Here is a 14,962-nt window from a genome sequence, read left to right as displayed (position 1 = left end):
CTTCAACAAAAGTGCCAAGATCATTCAATGGGGAAAAAGTCTTTTCAACAAATGGGGCTGGTACAATTGTATGTATATATACATTCAAAAGAATAAAATTAGACCCCTGTTTCATACCATATCCAAAAATTAAGTCAAAATGGGACATTGACTTAAATGTAGAAGGAAAATCATAATAATCTTAGAAGAAAACAGTAAATCTTTGTGAGCTTGGATTAGGCAGTGATTTCTTAGATATGACAACTAGAGCATGAGCAACAATAGATAAATTGGACATCATTAATTTTTTAAAATTATACTTTACTAGACACCATAAAGAAAGTGAAGAGACAACCCAGCTGGTGTGGCTCAGTGGTTGAGCATTGACCTAGGAACCAGGAGGTCATGGTTCGATTCCCGGTCAGTGCACATGCCCGGGATGCGGGCTTGATCCCCAATGAGGGTTGTGCAGCCATTGAATGATTCTCTCTCATCATTGATGTTTCTATTTCTCTCTCTCCCTCTCCCTTGCTCACTGAAATCAATAATAATATATTTTTAAACAACAGAGGGAGGAAGAAAAAAGGGTCTAACAGCATTCTGGAATTACCTGTTATCACTCAGCCAGCTCAGGCTCAAGGCAAGCTGTGCCCCAGTGACTGGGTGGGTACTGGGCTGAGTGTGGGGAGAGCCAGGTAGGGATGGAAGGTGTGGCAGAGCCCTGTAGTTTGAACCACTAGCACCAGCTTCAGGGTTGTTCTGCAGGCCTTGGTGTGCGGTTTAGGCCCCCGCCCATCAGCTGAACACTGCAGGCCTCCAGAAGACTATCAGAGTCCCACCTGGGCAGGAGGCCCAAGGGGCAGGCGCAGCCTGGCAGAGGAGAGCAGTGGCCAGGGGAAGCTGGGATCCGGGCCGGTGAGGGGATGCAATGCAGGGGCCCGATCTGTGGCCCAGCACAGCTGTGGCATATAAGGCTGGCCCCAAGCTCCCCAGAGCTGGGTTCTTGCTTTCAGGAGCAGGGCTGCTCCCCTCCCTGCTGCACAGGCCTGGGCTTACAGTCAGGTCCCACTGCTCACACAGCTGAGCAGATCCGGAGCACACAGGAGACAGGTGTCTCACCCAAGTCACAAAACAGTCGGGCAGCCTATGCGCTCGCTATTTGTCAGCAGCTCTTTGCTTCCCGGGACCTTCATGGCACCTCTCTGTGCAGCCGAGAGGTTGGGGGTGGGGGCGCCAGTGTTGTGGTCCTGGACCTGGACCACCTTCCCCACCAGGGCCCGCCTGCTCCAGTTTCCTCTCTGGTGGCAGCTGGGGGTTTCCTGTTCCCCCGGCTGGCTGAGCAGCATCATTTCTCTCGCCACATCTTGCCCCACGCGTCTGGATGGCTTCTGCTCTTGGAAAGTCTGGCTGGGACCAAGCAGAGAGCCCCTGGGATTGTTCAAAGGGACACCACGGAAGGAACTCAGCCTGGCAGGGCCCAGCTGAGCTCCGCAGAGCCGGTGCGGGAGCCATTTTCCTGAGGCCGGACTGCTCTGCTGCTGCTCCGCCTCCCCCACTCAAAGGCCTTCTGTTTGCAGATAACAGAGTCTGGCTCCTAAGGGAGGGTTGCCAGGAAAATACAGGAAGCCTAGTTCAATTTGAATTTCAGATGAACAACAACAAATAACTTTTTTTAGTATGTTATGTCCCACTTAATGCATGGAACATGCTTATACTAAAGAATTATTTGTTATTTATCTGAAGTTCACATTTCACTGAGCATCCGATGTTTTTATTTGCTAAATCTGGCAACCTGATCCTAAGATGGCTCAGCTTTCAAAGTTCTAATCATGTTTCCCAGGAAGGAAAGGGGGTGCGGGGGGCGGGGGGGGGCGCGAGGAGAAAAAATCCCCCAAAGGGAGCAGGCCTTGTGACTCACAGCTGCCCCTTGGAGGTCTGAGGGCTGAGAGAACACCTGTGTGCCCAGAGTCAGGTGCCCCTGGAGAGAGGACCAGGCTGGGGGATGGGGAGGCACTGGGTGCCAATCCTGACTCTTTTACCAACTTCTTGTGGGTCACCCTGGACATGGCTGGGCTTCCTGGCTCGTAGGCTGACGCCTTTGGCCTCCAGCACTCATTCATTCATCACTCTTGTCCCGAAAACCTCCTCCCTGAGCCAGACTCAGCCTGAGAGAGGAGTGGGATAGCCAGGCCCTTGAGCAGCTGGCCAGCAGTTGGCCTGTGGATGGTACAGACACGATCCAGGAAGATAGGATTTCTGCTTCTCTCTTTCAGCCCAGAGTTCCTTGGCCCCCACTAGGCCTTGCACCTGCCCTCTTCCTGGTGCCAGTGGCCACTCAGGAATCTGCAGGGGCTGCTGACCGGGGGCATCTGCTTTGGTGGCACTTCTCACAGTACCCAGCGGTGGCACTGCCACACCAACAAAAAGTCACCCGTGCAGCCATTCTTTCTCCTGCAGCCCCCAGGACGGCGGCCGTGAGCTTGCTGAGCAGGAAGGGGCTCTGGAGGGACTTGCTTTCCCTGGACCAGCTGGACCGGGTTGTGCTGAAGCCAGTTTGTGTCTCCTAGACACCCACCTACAAGTGTCCAGGGTCTTCGGATCGCCTGGTGGAGGTGGGAGTCTTTGAATGGCAGGCAGAGAGGATGGTGTGGTCAATACTACCTGCTTGACCCAGCTTGGATGGATGGCAGGAAAAATGAAGGAGGAAATTTGATTTTGATGACCAAGGGAATAATCTAGAAGCCACCATTCTCCACACAGCAGCCAGAGTACTTTTTTAAAAACTGTTTTTATTGTGGATATATATATATCCACAATAAATAGTAAATGTTAACATATATATATATATATTAACATATGTATATATATATATATATATATATATATATATATATATATATGTTAACATTTACTATTTAGGTGTATAGCTCAGTGGCATTCAGGACATTCACAATGTTGTGTAGCCACCACTACTATTTCCAGAACTTTTTCATCATCCCAAACACAGACTCTGTAACAATTAAACAGTAACTACCCATTCCTCCCCTTCACTCTGTGGGAGTTCTGCGCTAGTCACCTGGAGCTTTGCCTCTGTGGTGTGCAGTTGTTTTGAGTTAAAGCAACTTCAACTAGAGGGCAGGGGGCTGGAGTTCTACCCGAGGAAAATCAAGGCCCAGAAAGGCAAGTAAGTCCTCCTCCCGCCCATCGTAGCTCATGTGATAAAGGTGTCTTATCGTCTAGAGCGGTGGTTCTCAACCTTGGCTGCACATTAGAATCACCTGGGCATCTTTTTAAAATCCTGATTTCTGGGCCTCATCCTCCAGAAATTCTGTTTCTTTGTTACTAATGTTGTGGCCCCACCCCATAACAAAGAAACAAAATTTCTGGAGGATGAGGCCCAGAAATCAGGATTTTAAAAAGATGCCCAGGTGATTCTAATGTGCAGCCAAGGTTGAGAACCACTGTTCTAGAAGTAAATAAATAAATGCAACTTTAGCTGTAGGCTCAAGAGAAACTCTGCCCCACCTTTTACCACCTACAGTGGTTCTCAACCTTCCTAACGCCGCAACCCTCGACCCTTTAATACAGATCCTCATGTTGTGATGACTCCTAACCATAAAATTATTTTCGTTGCTACTTCATAACTGTAATGTTGCTACTGTTATGAATCATAATGTAAATATCTGATATGCAGGATGTATTTTCATTGTTCGCGACCCACAGGTTGAGAACCGCTGAAAGAACTTGAATTAGGGGCCTTGCCCATAATAAGAGAGTATCAGAGAGAACCTCCTTTGATCTATCTATCAGGACCGCTGGCTCCTAACTGCTCACTTGCCTGCCTGATCGCCCCTAACCTCTCTGCCTGCCGGCCTAGTCGCCCCTAACTGCCCTCCCCTGCCAGCCAGGTCACCCCTAACTGCCCTCCTCTGCCGGCCTGGTCACCCCTAACTGCCTCTGTCTCAGCCCCACCACCATGGCTTTGTCTGGAAGGACATCCAGAAGATGTCTGGTCTAATTAGCATATTACCCTTTTATTAGTATAGATTCTTCCAACCCATGAGCATGGAATATCTTTTATTAATATCTTACATAGTTTTCAGTGTACAGGTCTTTCTCCTCCTTGGTTAAATTTATTCTGAGGTATTTTATTCTTTTTGATGCAATTATAAATGGGTTTATTTTAAAATTTCTGATAGTTCATAATTAGTGTATTGAAATGCACCATATTTTTGCATATTGATATTGCATCCTGCAACTTTACTGATCTTGTTTACTAATTCTAAGAGGTTTTTGGTGGAGTCTTTTTTTTTAAAAAAAATATATTTTATTGATTTTTTACAGAGAGGAAGGGAGAGGGATAGAGAGTTAGAAACATCAATGAGAAGAAACATCGATCAGCTGCCTCCTGCACACTCCCCACTGGGGATGTGCCTGCAACCAAGGTACATGCCCTTGATCGGAATCGAACCTGGGAACCTTTAGTCCGCAGGCCGATGCTCTATCCACTGAGGCAAACCAGTTAGGGCTAAAAAATGTATTTTTAAAAGTTTTCATTTCAGACCATCCTTTGTGGTTACTTTAGGCCTCTGAGTTTAAAAGGCCACCACACAGGCCTTCCCTGAGCTTGGCAGGTTAGCACGTGGCCCCTTTTCATCCACAATTTTTAGAGAGAGGAAGGGAAAGGGAGAGAGAGAGAAACAACGATGTGAGAGCCTAACATCGGTTGGTCATCGGCCTTCTGCACCCTCCCTCCTGGGGATTGACCCCTGACCAGAATCACACTGGCAACCTTTTGGTGCCCTGGACGACATCCAGCCAACTGAGCTACACCGGCCAGGACCATGCCAACATGTTTACAATGGCCAAGATAACGGAAGCCATTAAGTGTCTCTCAATGGACAAATGGGCAAGAAAAAGTGATATACATGATGGAATATTATTGAGGCATGAAATAAAGAAAGGAGATCCTGCCATTTGTGAGAACATGGATGGACCTTGAGGGCATTATGCTAAGAACAAGTTAGAGAAAGACATATGCTTTCATTTATATGTGGAATCTAAAAAAAAAACCCCAAACAAACCCCAGAAAAACCAAACTCACAGATACAGAGAACAGATTGGTGGTTGCCAGAGGCGGTGGCGGTGTGTGAGAGAAATGGCCGAAGGCGGTCAGAAGGTACCGGACTTACGCTCATAAAGTAAGGAAGTCCCGGGGGTGCAATGAGCAGCCTGGTGAGCAAGGGAGGCGTCGAGGGGAACGGCAGATTTCCTGCGCAGAGAAGGCCTGTGTCTCAGCGCTCACGAAGCATGAGGTCTGGAAGGCTGCGGAAGAGAAAGAAAAGAACCTTCCTTTTTCTGGGGATACTTAGGAGATATGAGGAGCTGTGCTTCAGGCCAGATGTTCAATAAGCGATTTTTCAGGGGACAAGAGCACATTGTGTTAAGTGCTCTGAGAGCACCTGCTGGGCCGCCCCACCTGGGGAGGCAGCACAGAGAGAACCCAGCACTGGATCGTAAAGCAGGGCAGACCCTGGCCAAACAAACAAACAAGACAACAACAACAACAGTGTGTGTGTGTGTGTGTGTGTGTGTGTGATGGGTGTGTGTGTGTGTGTGTGTGTGTGTGTGTGTGTGGTAGGGACAGGCAGGCAAAGGTGTGGGCAGTGGCATGGACGTAGGAGAGGCTCCGGAATGTTCTGAGAACAGTGAGGACATGGTTTGGCTGGGCCCCAAGGCACACTGGGAGATACAGGAGTGAGTTGTTGGGGGCTGGGCCTTGGATGCCAGAGCGAGGCTTGTGGGTTTCCTCCTGGGACAGCGGAGGCCAGCCAGGCTCACGCCGGGCCGGGGCGCATCAGAGCTGTGGGTGAGCAGGGCTCTTTTTCAGGTGCCAGTGTCTTCCTCTGTGTGCGCCAAGCACTGTACTGTGATTGGGGATTGTGGCAGCACCTCTAGTGAACAGTTTTTAAATGTGGTGTGTGTGTGTCTATGAGTGAGTGTGAGTGTGTGAGAGTGTGAGTGTGTGAGTGAGTGTATGTGTGTGTGTGAGAGTGTGTGTATGAGTGAGAGTGAGAGTGAGAGTGAGAGTGTGTGTGTGTGTGTGTGTGTGTGTGTGTGTGTGTGTGTTCCTCCGGTCCTTCCAGCTGTGGCCTCTGCTGAGATGCCTTCTCTGTGGATTGAAAGTAGTGTCTGGTCTGAACAAAGTCTGAACTGACTGGCACCCATTTGTTTGTTTGTTTTTCTTTTCTTTTTTTTATGTATTGATGTTAGAAAAAGAGAGAAAGAGAGATATTTGTTGTTCCATTTATCCATCTACTTATGAATTCATTGGCTGATTCTTTTTTTTTAATCTTTATTGTTGAGAGTCCTACAGTTGTCCCCCCTCCACTTGGTTCCCCCTTTTCCCCCCATGGCCCCTCTCCACCTCATTCCCACCCTGCCTCAGACCTTCACCACCCTACTGTCTGTGTCCTGAGGTAAGATATTTGGTTAATCTCTTCCCGCACCCCCCACCCCGACATTGGCTGATTCTTGTATGTGCCTCGACTGGGGATAGAACCCATAACCTTGGTGTATTGGGATGATGTTCTAACCAACTGAGCTACCTGGCCAGGGTTTTTTTTTTCTTCTTCTTCTTCTTTTTAAATGTACCTCTCTTCTTTAAACAAGGGGGAAACCAGAAGAGAAACTCTCCCCCATACTGAAGTTGCCACTGCTTTTCCATCTCTGCTGGGAAGGGAAGCTGCAGGCAGAATCCATTCTGGGAGGGACTTGGTGACTTGAATCTCTGAGTCAGGGGCCCTAGCCTTGAATCCTGGCTTGACGCTTCATTTTTCCTGACTGTGTAACCTTGGATATGGCCCTTGATCTTTCTGAACCTCAGATTCTTCATCTGTTAATGGAAGAGATAATATTTACTTTGCAGGGCTTGAGGATTAATATTGCACACAAAACTCTTGCTTAATGGGCTGTGACATTGTAGACATTAAGTATACAGCAGTTGTTTTTACTATTAACTGCAACCGTGTAAGCAAGACAAAATGTTTTTGGTACCTCCAGTAGTGGCCTACTCTGCCTCTTCCGGAACCTAGAAGGTATCCTGGGTCCCACTTCTTGCATCTTACGTGGGCTGTCTCGGGGACATTGATGTTGAAACTTAGAGCTTCTGGAGTCCAAACACTTAGCCAGAAATAAAGAAAGCAAGTTTAATGGTGGAAATATAGGCAGAGGCACCAGTCATGGTTTCCTGATACACGGATCCTGGGTGGGAGCAAGGTGTCTGGAATCATTGTGAAACCGGACAATGAATGGGCCTGGGCTGCCTGTCACTACTTGAGCCAATTAAGCAGAGACAAGATTGAATCATGTATGAGTGTTTCTTCTAATAATGCCGGCAGCATGGGAGAGCAGCAGGTCATCCACAGAAATCTGCTCTTACCTCCCCCTCCCCCTCCCCCTCCCCCTCCATAAACTAGCTGATTATATTGGGTAGAAGGACAAAGGTTACATGGGAAGGTAGGACTTACAGGCATGGGGAAGTGGGCAAGGTACAATGGCTACAGGTCACAGGCCATGTGGGCTGGGGCTCACAAAGGGCAGGAACCTCAGGGACAAGATAGTTTCAGCAACAAGGTTGTTTAATCGTTCCATGGTGATGGGCAGTTCTCGGAAGAGGAGAATGGACTGCATTCTGAGGTTAGCTCCCAGGTCCCGGGGCCTATAACGCTCAGCCAGGTTCGAATGTGCTTTCTCTAACGAGAACAGAGCAATCACAATGAACAGAGCATGATTAATATTTCTTATAATAACGTTAGTCCCCACTATTCTATTTCTGCCCATGACATTCCCACTGCTATTTCTATCACCTCATATCTATGAGGTGAGTTTTAGGTAAAAAGTCTCGTCCTGCTGGACTGCATTTGCTTCTGCCTTGAAAGCAGTTCGTGGGGATGGGATAGAGCGAACGCAAGATCTGGAAAGAGGAAGACATTGGAAGGAGGATGTACAGTTAAGGGAGTACAGTGGGGCCTTGACTTACGAGTTTAATTCGCTCCGAGACCGAGCTCGCTAAGGAACTCGTTAAGGAGCTCGTTAACTCAAATTACTCTATCAACTCAATGCAAAAAAATCTGCCGAGAGACAGCTGGTATCTCAAAAAACTCATTAGTCAGGACACTCGTAAGTCAAGGCCCCACTGTACTGATTTTCTGTTCTCTGTGGATACAGGTGTAGCAGATTCAGGCACCTGTGTGGCTGGCTCACATTTAGGGAGTGACTCCTGTATCCCCTGTCTGTGGTAGGTGTTAGGCTGTAACAGGGAGCAGAGACACCGTGCCTGCCATCATAAAGCTAAATAAAGCAAGGCCGACAGCCAGAAAACAACTGCCCAGAAGACAGTATTACACATGGTAGTAAGAACATATTTTAAAGAGGACATGAGATTGGAAAACCATGAGGTGGAGCATCCACTTTAGACTAGGTGCTCTGGAAAGGTCTCTGGGAGGAGCGGGCATTCACTGATACTTCAGTGAAAGTAAAAGAGGAAGGAGCAGCCATATGAGTTGGGAAGAAGGCCGTTTTGAGGAAATGGAAGAAGGACCCCCAACCCCGAATGACAGGAAGGCGGTGCTGTGGAGACGGCCCACAAGGAGACCAGAGAAGCGTGGGGCAGGGGCCAAATCATGCAGAGTCTGGGATTGTTGGAGTCCTGCTTCACTCCACACCTTGCTTCTTCTTCGCATTCCCACGTCTGTATTCTCAGACCTCAGTCACCCAGCACGTTGCCAGCAAGAGCCAGGCTTGCACCCTAAGAGCTGTCTGCCCGGAGACCACAGCCTCCAGTCCTGTTCCTTCACTGTCTTCATGTCTCCGTTTCTCCACGGAAGAATCCTTAATGTCATTTTCCCCAAAGCATGCGCCTTTCATTGAACCACAACATGAGGCTTCAAAGAGGGGCTATCATCCCTCTCCATCTTGTCTCTTCTTTCTCCTTCTTTGCCTGGGCCAGGTGAGAGCGAGGGAGCCCTCCACATTTGGGGCAACAGACCATCAGGAATAAAATGTTGACCTCTTTAAAAAAATAAAAGGGTGTCTCACAGGGTTGTTAGGAAGCTCCAGCCACTGCGCTTCATTGCCCACCTCATTTTTGCAGAAGGGAGGCACCTGGGCAGGAGGGAGGCTTTGGGATGGGAGCAGGTGCAGGGAGAGCTACCAGCCCTTCATCGTCTCCCCTCCCTCCCACCCGCCTCCCCCTCCCCAGGAGCCTCCCCCGGCTTTGTCCCTGTGCTGATTATTGCTTTATTACTGTTTTCAGTCAGATATAATTCTGGCATTTTCTATAATCTCGATCTTTTCATTGATACCAGATTTTTATACAAAGATTTGTATATAAAATGATTATGTACCCACCAGCATACATTCCCCCAGCAATTAGAATGTTTAAGATGCAGCTCCTCACACTCCTTCCGCACATGCCTCATTTAGTACTTTTTTGAAAGTGTTTTGTGATTTTTGTGTGTGGATGTGTTTACAAATCCAATAACAATTCGCATTTAGAGTTGCAAAACACGAAGCCATTTTGAACCCAGACAGATGGCAGCTAAATGAAGTTTAATTAAAGAATGAGTGCTTTGAATCAAATCCCCTTAAAAAGTACAGTACACTGAGATTCTGGGTTGGCTGCGTAAACAGCATCTGGCTGTTCTGCTGGAAGCAGGGGGTGCTTGCGAGGAGAACACTCGGGAAGCCGACCCCATCGGATCCGGGCTGAGCAAAACAAGGGGCGGGCCGGCGGCCAAGTCGTCCTCTATCCTCTGCCCTAAGCCCGGGCACCCCCGCCCCCAAAGCCCAGAGCACAGGGACAGGAGGGGAAGCCGACGCAGTTCCAGAGCTCTGACCGGGGTGGGGGGGATCCCCTTCTAAGTGAATGGAATGAGGCCGGGCCCCAAGGCGAGGAGGTTTGCTGCACCAACCCGCTTAATTGCACGCGTCCATAGTGAAAAGAGACCAATGTGTGTGTGTGGGGCGGGGGGGGGGGCTCTGCACTCCACGTCCCTGGATCGGTGTCCAAGGCTCTTCCCCCGAGCTCCCCGCCCTCCCCGCCCCGCGGGGACCCACTTCCGGCTCTGGCCGCGGATCTGAGCGTCGGGCGGAGGCGGCCAGGGTCGGTAGGCTCTAGACGACGACGGAGAGGCGCCAGCCCGCCGGGAGGGTTGGGGGCGGGGGGAATGGGGGGTGGGGGGGGGAGCCCCAGGACGCCGCGGCTCACTGAGGGGTGACTGCCGAGGGGAAGACGGGGGACAGGCCGTGGGATGCGGGGCAGGGGAGCGGGCAGACCCGGGGGAGCCTGGAACGCCGGGGTGAGAATTTGCACTCGGTGCGGTGGGGTCGGAGAAGCAGGGAGGTGTTAATTCAGGGACCGCCAGGGTTGGACGGGTTGAAGGCAAGGTGTCCGCTGCTGGGCTGCCTTTATTTCATGGGCAGTTTCTGCCTTGAGGGTGGTGGTCGGTGTCGGGGGTCGACCTCCCCCTGATCCTGGAGAGAGAAGACCTGGGCTTGAGGATGGAGTGGGGGCCCTGGCGAGCCCGGAGCCACTGGGATGTGGGAGGGAGGTGGTGACCCCGGCGGAAAGAGGAATAGTTTGGGGGGGTTGTGCCAAGCTTGTGGTCTCTGGCTTCTTCCATCATCTTTCCGGGAGGAAGCGGAGTCCGGAAGGCTGGGAAGCCTTCCCTCCCAGCTCGGGGCTGGGCTGACCCAGAGGGCTGGCAGAAGCTACTGGGCTGTTTGGATCATGTACTCAGCTGACTCCAACCCAGTTCCTCCAAGCCCTAGGCCTCTTGCTGGATCTTGGCTGGATCTATGGTCACCCTGACCCCTCCACACCCCAGCGCTCCAGACCAATTGACCTTCAAGTTCTGCTGGCTGACCTGGTTGTTCTCCCACCTGGCCAAGCCACTGCCAGCTCTTGCTGGAAAAACTGAAGAGCCTCCCATGAGGTCTTCCCGCTCCTCTCACCTCTGACCTTCCCTCTCTGCAGGAAGGCGGACCCTTAAAAAATGTGGTTCTGGTCATGGCTCTCCCCCTGCTCCCCTGGTACTCCCAGCTCTGCCTCCCTGCCCTCCCCCCATAAGCCTGGGAGAAAAAGGTTGAATCCTGGCCCCAGAGTGTACTGCTGGGCCACCCCTCAGTGCAGCACCGTGTTCACAGCCGCTGCCTGCCCCCACCTCTATCTCACCTCCTGCCGCTCTCCTCCAGCCCCCTGCTTCAGTGACTTCCTGTTCCTGGAAAGCCGGGGTTCTCAGTCTGTCCTCCCTGCCTTTGCACATGGGCGCGCTCCTGGAACACCATCTGCCCTCCTCTCCCCGTGTTGTCCCGCCAACTCCTGATGTGCTCAAGCCTCAGCTTCAGGGACTGCTTCCTGATTCTGCACTAGGGAGGTCGCCCTGCCTGTGCTCCCAGGTACCCTGCCCTTCCTCATCAGGACCCTCGGTTCACACGCCCACCTTCCCCACCAGGAGTGAATGAGCAGCCCCAGCGTGCCAGGCCCTATGACTGGTGTTTCTGCCTCTAGTCTGACCCCGTCTCCCACCTTTCTATCTGCCATCAAAGCAGTCTTCCTGAGACGCGAATATGACCCATCATTCTGCTGTTCAAACACCCTGAACTCTATAGAAAACCCACCCTACCCTCCAGGCCCAACCCAAGCCCCTTCTCCAAGATGCCTTCCCTCCAGCCATGGAGAGCCCACACTTCATGATCATACTTGGCAAGTTTCTCTTCACCCGAGTTATTGGGGCCAAAACAGCCCCCTAGCACACTGTGCGCTTGGGGGCTGGTGGGGCACTTGGCCTTCCAAGGCCCCTCTTCCTGAGGTCAGGTGGGCACAGCAGCAGGAAAATGGAGTCTGTACCCAGACACCAGAGCCCAGTGGTCAGGGGCACCACTACTACTTTGGCAAGGAAGGAGGGTGTTGGCAGGCCATCTGAGCAGGGTTTCCTGACCTCGTTCTAGGGATGGCTGCAGCCGCGATTCCAAAAGAGAAGACGCAAAGGCAATTTTTTTTTTTTTTTTTTACTTATTTAAAAAGGCCTTGGTGGCAGGAATATAGTGTAAAAATCATTGGAAAAACTAAAAGGCATTGATACATATCCGAATATACACTTTGTACATAAATTACATTTCCGTTAGTCTTTCTGAGTGAGGTCCTGATTCAGCACTGAGGTCTAGTAATTCAGAGGTCCCGGCAGCTGCACGTTCAGGCCGGCATAGTCCACCATGTACATGGGCCATTGCTAGAGAGAGGGGGGCAAACGGTCCCGGTTAGGATTCCCGGTGGCGCAGGAAGAACACCAGAGCCCTTAGCTCCGCTTTCTGAAGGGCTCCCTCGATGCTCTTATTTTGAGGCTGCTGAAGGCCCAGGGAGGAGACATGACCCGTCCACGGTCACACAGTTCATCAGCAGCCATGGAACCTGGGCTGGAGCCTTCCGACCTGTTCCCACTGTGTCTCAGGGACTGATCGTGTGGACCAGGCATGAGGGCCAGAGGGAGCTAGGGATTGGCTCAGAACTCCCATAAACAGCCCCCTCTGGGCCTCACGCTCCCAAGAAGCTGTCCTGGGGGAGCTAGTAACCTTCTGTGGGCACTCATATACCCAGGAAGTGAGAAAGGTGAAGCCTGAACTTTGGGGGTTTCCAGGAACAGAATGAAGGGAAATACGGTCAAAGGGTAAAGAAATCCTGAAATCTATAGGAAAAGAATTCCATAACTATGTCTGTTAACTACTTATTGTGGTGATCATTTCACAATATATACAAATACTGGATCATTATGTTGTACACCTGAAACTAATATAACCTATGTCCATTGCACCTAAAACAAAACTCTTTTCTAAATGTGTTCCCATATTCTTCCCATTCGGACTCAGGATTTCAAAGGTAATATTTTGAAATCAGAAAGAACTCTCCAGCGTATGCCCCTAACGAGGTTTTCCTCTTGGGTGGGAGAAAACCAAAGCCAGACACATCGCAGAGCAGGCGGAGCTTTGCAGGAGGTTCTCCACCCACCACTGACGGCGGTGAGGCCACACTGGATAGCACCCTCATCTCCCAGGGCTGTGCTGGGCCTGGAGCTCGAGATGTGAGCACAGAGATTAGCTTAGTATCTGACTGGCCCAAAAAACTGGGCCTCTGGAGGGATCCTGCTAGGGAACTGCCCAGGGGAGTGGACGGGCTCTTTTCCTCTCTCAGCCTTGGCTTGTCAGTGGGAAAGTGATTGTCTGCCGGGCAACTGTGAGGTCCCGATGAGAGGGGTGGACTACCTTGTGGGTAGATCAGGCAGTTGTGTCTGCAACCCCGGGCTGTGGAGCCCACTCAGAGTCCAGTGCCTCCCCGCACCCCAAACCCACACCCCACAGTGGACGGCCCTGCCCGCGTGCAGGGCGAAGGCCAGAAAGTAGAGTGGTCAGGTCCAGATCTGTGCAACTTTACCACGAGTGAGATCTGGTTGGCGGATGCCACGGACTCCGGGTTGGAGGACGAGGAAGAGGAAGACGAGGAGGAAGAGGAGACCGAGTTCCCTTCGGAGACCCGCTTCCTCTTGCGCTTGGGGATGCTGCTGTCTTTGGCTGTGGGAGGAAAGGCTGCTGACGCTGGGTGCCAAGACTGTGTCTTGGCTTTACCATCCCTTCTGGAGAGGGCCTTTGTTTCAGGTTTAAAGTCCCCTTCTCAGCATTCAAAGCTCCCAACCCACCAGAGGCCCATCTCTCCAGCCTCCTTCCCTAACTAGGCCCCGCGGCCCATTCGTCCACCTCCTGCTCCTGCTCACCGGTCTGCCTTTGCTAACACTATGTCCTCACCCCCAGGCAGGCCTCCCCAGAACTCCCAGAATTCCCCTGGGGCCCAGAATCCCATGGGGAAGAGCACAGCCTCCCGTGGGCATTGGGGAGAGTCATTACTAGGTGTACCGGTTACTAATGCGGATTTTTTTCAAAAGATGGAGTTACACATATATTGATACATATGCGATTTGATAGGCATGCTATTTTGTTGTGACAACAAGCTTCAAAACTTCATATGTCAAATTTTCTGAAGGTGTTGACATCATAGATATTTTTACACTTAAAAATGTTGAATTTCGTGCCCCCAAAAAGAGCATTTGTGGGAAGTTTTAATTCATTACTTTATTTTGAAGAAAAGTGCTGCTGAAAGTTATCATATACTTCGGGAAGCTTATGGTGAACATGCTCCATCTCAAGATGCTTGTGAACACTGGTTTAAATGCTTTGAAAGTGATGATTTTAATGTGAAAGACAATGTCCAGGTCAACCGAAAAAGTTTGAAGACCAGCAATTACAAGCATTATTGGATGAAGATGCATGTCAAACTCAAAAACAACTTGCAGAGAGATTAAACATTGCTCAGCAAACAATTTCCGATCGTTTACAAGCAATGGGAAAGATTTTAAAGGAAGGAAAATGGGTGCCACATCAACTGAATGAAAGCAAATGGAAAAAGATTGTCTGATCACTACCAACAACAAATAATCAATTTGAACCACGCTTTGATCGTTTTGCTTCATGATGACGCACCATCACACACTTCAAATCAGTTAATTCAGAAAGTTTGACATATGAAGTTTTGAAGCTTGTTGTCAATACAACGAAATACCATACCTATCAAATCGCATATATATCAACATATGTGTAACTCCATCTATTGAAAAAAATCCGCATTAGTAACCGGTACACCTAGTCAATGACCCTGCACCTCCCTTTCCTTGCCAGTAAAATGTAAATAAGACTCTTCAGGGCTCCTTGGATAGTCCTGTGAGATGAGGTGCCTGGCCTCTAGTAAATACTCAGAAACGGAGAATTGGTATCGATATCATTGCTACTCTTCCTGCATGACGACCCGAACCTGATAGATGACTGTTCACAGGTACCAGGAGACAAGGCAGTGCTCCAGTGTAAAAAGAGCTCCGGT

At 50.3% G+C, this 14,962-nt stretch overlaps 1 protein-coding gene across 2 annotated transcripts in view; it reads right to left on the bottom strand.

Moving 5' to 3' along the window:
• Positions 1 to 12,053: 12,053 nt before the first annotated feature.
• GTF2IRD1 (GTF2I repeat domain containing 1) overlaps positions 12,054 to 14,962 on the bottom strand; it is a gene marked incomplete at its 3' end in the record, with an annotated part of 76,601 nt that continues 73,692 nt past the window's right edge. The window contains exons 24-25 of one of the 2 annotated variants that reach the window (XM_081090352.1): positions 13,469 to 13,605; positions 12,054 to 12,272 (exon numbers count right to left, since the gene is read on the bottom strand). In XM_081090352.1, the coding sequence (XP_080946478.1) occupies positions 12,204 to 12,272; positions 13,469 to 13,605 (206 nt within the window). Of the gene's footprint in view, positions 12,273 to 13,351; positions 13,606 to 14,962 lie in introns of those variants that run through there. The other variant, XM_081090351.1, reaches the window with a different exon arrangement.

This window comes from Myotis nattereri (genome assembly GCF_964212035.1).
Source record: "Myotis nattereri genome assembly, chromosome: 4".
In the NCBI taxonomy this organism is placed as follows: Eukaryota; Metazoa; Chordata; class Mammalia; order Chiroptera; family Vespertilionidae; genus Myotis; species Myotis nattereri.
This window is presented reverse-complemented; position numbering and strand designations above follow the sequence as displayed.